The sequence below is a fragment of the Aquarana catesbeiana genome, linkage group LG01, assembly GCF_042186555.1.
Source record: "Aquarana catesbeiana isolate 2022-GZ linkage group LG01, ASM4218655v1, whole genome shotgun sequence".
Taxonomy (NCBI): domain Eukaryota; kingdom Metazoa; phylum Chordata; class Amphibia; order Anura; family Ranidae; genus Aquarana; species Aquarana catesbeiana.
Genome location: NC_133324.1, coordinates 958,426,551 through 958,431,906, shown reverse-complemented (window position 1 = coordinate 958,431,906; position 5,356 = coordinate 958,426,551). Strand labels below are relative to the sequence as shown.

General features: G+C 39.0%; 1 protein-coding gene across 1 annotated transcript; it reads right to left on the bottom strand.

The window, feature by feature from the left end:
• Positions 1-3,279: 3,279 nt before the first annotated feature.
• Positions 3,280-4,983, bottom strand: LOC141126620 (E3 ubiquitin/ISG15 ligase TRIM25-like). Its single transcript, XM_073612541.1, has one exon. It carries the CDS (start codon positions 4,981-4,983, stop codon positions 3,280-3,282), a length of 1,704 nt encoding a protein of 567 aa, XP_073468642.1.
• Between the last annotated feature and the right edge of the window lie 373 nt (positions 4,984-5,356).

Genomic DNA, 5,356 nt, shown 5'->3' with positions numbered 1-5,356 from the left:
AAAACTGTCAAATTCGAAAAATTTCTACCACATTCGAAAAAAACTATCAAATTCGAAAAAATTCTTACTACATTTGAAAAAACTATCAAATTCGAAAAAATTCTACCACATTAAAAAAAAACAGTTTTTTTCGAATGTGGTAGAAATTTTTCGAATTTGACAGTTTTTTTCGAATGTGGTAGAATTTTTTCGAATTTGATAGTTTTTTCAAATGTAGTAAGAATTTTTTCGAATTTGATAGTTTTTTTCGAATGTGGTAGAAATTTTTCGAATTTGACAGTTTTTTTCGAATGTGGTAGAATTTTTTCGAATTTGATAGTTTTTTCAAATGTAGTAAGAATTTTTTCGAATTTGACAGTTTTTTTCGAATGTGGTAGAATTTTTTCGAATTTGATAGTTTTTTCAAATGTAGTAAGAATTTTTTCGAATTTGATAGTTTTTTTCGAATGTGGTAGAATTTTTTCGAATTTGATAGTTTTTTCAAATGTAGTAAGAATTTTTTCGAATTTGATAGTTTTTTTCGAATGTGGTAGAAATTTTTCAAATTTGACAATCAAATTCGAAAAAATTCTACCACATTCGAAAAAAACTGTCAAATTCGAAAAAATTCTTACTACATTTGAAAAAACTATCAATTTCGAAAAAATTCTACCACATTCGAAAAAAACTGTCAAATTCGAAAAAATTCTACCACATTCGAAAAAAACAATAACTGAATTTGAAAAAGTAAACTATATATAACCATTTTGCGAAATTTGAAATTCGTATAGAATGAAATCGAATTCCAATAGAAAAGATTAGGATAGAATAGAAAGTATAAAAGAATAGCATCATGTTTTCGAATTCGATTCGAATATGTTTTCGAATATGTTTTCGAATTCGATTCGAATATGTTTTCGAATATGTTTTCGAATTCGATTCGAATTCGTTCGTTTTTTTTTCGGATTCGTTTAAATTCTTTACTTTTGTCATTCGGAAATTCGGATGCATCCGAATTTCCGAATAATGAAAAATTCGTCCGAATTTCGATTCGGAACGAAACGAAATGCACATGCCTACTTACAGTCCCTGTCTTGTTTGCACCGCCTGTATACTGCTGTTCAGAGTATATAGGGCCTGGGGGCCCCACGCCTTTCCTTTTTTTAGTTTGGGTGCGGGGTTCCCCTTAATATCCATACAAGAGGGGGGGTACCCATGCCATTTGTCTCACTGATTTTCATCCATATTGCCAGGACCCGACATTACATTAAAGCCGCAAGCAGTTTTAAGTGACTTTTATTCCTTTAAAAATGACATTTGGTGCAGGGACTGTTCTAAGCACGGGAAACACGCGTCACTTTACAGGCATACTATAGACACCCCCCAGGTACGATATTTAAAAGGAACATTTCACTTTTTTTTTCCACTTTAAGCATCATTAAAATCACTGCTCCCAAAAAAAGACTGTTTTTAAAACTTTTTTTGCATTGATACATGTCCCCTGGGGCAGGACCCGGATCCCCAAACCCTTTTTTAGGACAATAACTTGCATATTAGCCTTTACAATTAGCACTTTTGATTTCAAACGTTCGAGTCCCATAGACTTTAATGGGGTTCTAAAGTTTGCGCAAACTTTCGGTCCGTTCGCAGGTTCTGGTGTGAACCGAACCGGGGGGTGTTCGGCTCTTCCCAATTAACCATAGAGGAAATATAAAATTCTCTTCTATAAGGATCATAGAGGTGGTGGGACTGAAAGGGTAATGACAGTTCTAGTAATCCATCCCATCATTAGATCTATATCCAATCATTACACATATGCAATTCGTTTAGTTCCAAATGAATTTTTTGACGAAATTCGACAAATTCATTCATTCGGAAATATTAAATTTAACAAATCTTTCAGAAAATCAAAAATTCGGAGAACAAAAAATAACGAAAATTCAAAACGAATGAGAATCCGAAAACCCGACAATCTGAAATAATAACTATTACTATTAAATTATAGGTATTGGAATTTCCTTTCAAATTCGGCTGTTAGTGAACGTAACGAATACAAATTTATCCAAACTTACGAATCAAGGGAAAAAAGAATGCCGCATCTAAAACGAAAGGAACACAACAAATAATAAAAATAACTTTTTTATTATTATTAATTTGTTACGTTCCATTCATTTAGATGCAACATTCATAATTTCGGATATTTCATATTTGTTACGTTCACCAACAGCCAAATTGAAAGGAAATTGATATACCTACAATTTAAATACATAAAATGTATAGTTATTATTATTAGCTAGTCAGTTTGGATTTTCAAATTTCCAAATATTTGGATTTTTTAATTTTTCGGATTCCGAATTTATTTGAAATCAATTTAGATCATAACGAATGGCCCGAAAAATGTAAAAAAAAAAATAAAACAGACATGTGCACTGCCAAACCATTTGTTTACCAATCATTGATGCATACTCCCATATACAGAGCCGAGGATTTCCACTTGCTGAGATTGTATACCCCCTACCACACACAGGACATGAACAGATGTCGGTGATCAGAGATTATTCTGGTCATCATTTACACATTCATTGTGGAAGACAAATAACATTAATAGTGCCAATGGTCAATCCCCACCCCCCCCTGTACATCAAAACCGATAGAACAAGACTAGCGCTGGCTGTATTAATAGTGACAATCATCACAGCCAATCACAGTAAGGGGGAGGCACAATCCAAGATAAATGGATTGGTCATGTATAAAAGAACCTATGGGGACAGACATTTAGGAACTATCATAGATATTAAAGTGTGTGTCTAAGCAAAACCTATTTTCTAATTTTGGATGGAGGGGGAGGGGAGGATTAGAACCCCCGTCAGGATTTTATCTGGGGCTCCAGTAAAGAGATTACATAAGAAAATCTACAACAGGGGCACAAAGAACTAAAAATCTGGCTGAGGTTCTAATCCTTCCACAACTGAAACAAATGGACTTCAGATACACTGTAAAGTTGAAGGCTCCAGGGCTGTCATCTCCATCCTGACTACATTTCCTTACATGTCACTCACCCAGAACAAGCATGCAGCAAGTGAAGCCTAGAAAATCTGACCTCCTGCATGCTTGTTCCTGGTCAGTGACACACTAGGTAGAGAAGTGAGGTTCAGGATAAAGATGATGGCCCCCGGAGTCTGCAGCTTTATACATATATCAGTTATCTTGGTTCTTGTTCACTGCCTTCAGCTATCAGCCAAGTACTACACCAAATCAGATTCTCAGCCCTGTGATGTCACCAGTCTCCGGACAGATCCCTCACATTTGATTTGCCCCAGATATCTTTATACAGGCATCTAGCCCTACCCATAAACCAGCATGGAGGGGCTCAGTGAAGGTGGCGGTGAAGGTGTGGAGGTGTCGCATCGGGTCACGCAATTCATAAAAGGAGATCCGCCCGGCCTCGTAATTCAGATATATCCTGACTCTGTTACTGGAGACATTGCCTTTTATTTTTTTCACCTTCCAGTCATGTATCACTGAGTACCGATTATCAAATCTCCTCAAACCCCAGGACTTCTTATTACATCCAATTTGTGACTGATCTCCTTTCCTGTCTATACTGGGGTAACACATGCCAACTCTCCAGTACAATGATCCCCCGGCATCCACTTCCCAGTAGTATCTCCCTGAGGAGAAACTCTGACTGCTTATCACCTGAGGAAAATTAAATCTCTCTGGTTGTTCTGGGTGATGCTGATGCGATGACCATGATGCAGTTTTCCTGTCATCCGATAGATGTAGAGAGTTACCAGCTGTGCTCACATCCAGTATTATGTCCATAACATCTGACACCCCCAATGTTTGCTGTATACCCTCAATATTTGGTTCTTCAGCCTGGCGGTGTGTGTGTTGTATGGTGGGGTAGGGTTTGGGACGTCTCCTGGATGGTTCAGCATTGATGTAAGCCTTACCCTTTGTGGTAGAATGTGGATAGACACGTGTGCCTGCATATTTATGTACATTTACCCAAGACATGATATCAGATAAACCTGTGTGTAATGTGTGCGAGATCCCCGCCACATCCAGATCCCCTCCATCATGGAGGAGTCTATCATGTCTCGCTCTGTCATCTCCATCCTCAGTATCACACAAGTCACCTGTGTCTGATTCCTGTAGGACAGTCAGTAGATCCGTCATGTTACACAGCTTCTCAATGTCACCCATCTTCCTGGTCAGCTCCTCCTTCTTTATTTCCAGACCCTGGATCATATCAGAAAGTGATAGAGAGACCCGCTCTGCCTTCCCGGAAATTTCACTCAAGACTCTTTTCTCCAGGTGTTCCAGATGTGTCCTGAGGTCTCTGAACAGGACAGCAAGTCTCTTTGTTTCATCATCTGCTTTTCCTTGTACTTTCCTCCTCCGTTCCTGTAGACTCTGGACTCTCTTCTCTGTCTCCTCTCTCTCTGAGATCAGTTTCTGCAGAACATTTCTCAGTTGTCCCTTCTTCATCTCAGAGGCCTCAACCAGAGTTTCCACCTGGTGTCCCTGATGTTCTTCAGCCAAACGGCAGGACGCACAGATAAAAGTGGAGTCGTTAGTGCAGTAATATTCCAGTAGTTTCTTATGGACAGAGCATTTCCTGTTCTCCAGGGAAGTGGTGGGGTCACAGAAGACATGTGCTGGTGACTTGGTGTGGACTTGCAGACAGGATTTCAAAGCAGGGACAGGAGTGTGAATACCGTAAGTAGAGAAAACCCCAGAGTACTCCAGATATGGCTGAGCAAACTGGAAATTCTCCACTATGTTAGGCAATGTTATGTTCCTCTGCAGTGTAGGCCGCTCCTGGAACTCTTCTCTGCATTCAGGACAGGAATAACCTCCAGACCCCTCCTGTGTATCCAACACACGACCAATACAGTCCCGGCAGAAGTTGTGTCCACATTTTAGGGTCACAGGATCTGTACAATTGTTCAGACAGACAGAACATTCCAGCTCCTTCCTCATATCAGCAGATGCCATCTTTGAGACCAAAAAAAAGATAAAATGACAGTAAAAGTCTCTGACACTCAGTAACCAGCATGACCAGTTCAGTACATTCCTACACATGATAAGACAGACTGAAGTTGGCCGTAGATGGACCAACATTTGGCCATTAAACAGGGACTGGCTGAATTTTGATCCATCTATGGATGCTCCCACAAGAGAGAAGACAGTCTAATGATCAGCTTCTCTCTAATGGGAATATTCATTGATCAATGTATTCTGATAGAGGAGGATTCCCCACTGTCAAAAAAATGGCACAGCAGGGAGGATCCCTCCATCAACCTTGCTTGTGTAGATGGGGGAATCAGATTTTTTTTTTTTTTTTTCCAATCAACCTGGTGGCTGAAAA

What these genes read in the sequence shown, in the direction of transcription:
- LOC141126620 (XM_073612541.1), bottom strand. Translation starts at nt 4,983, where the DNA reads ATGGCATCTGCTGATATGAGGAAGGAGCTGGAATGTTCTGTCTGTCTG.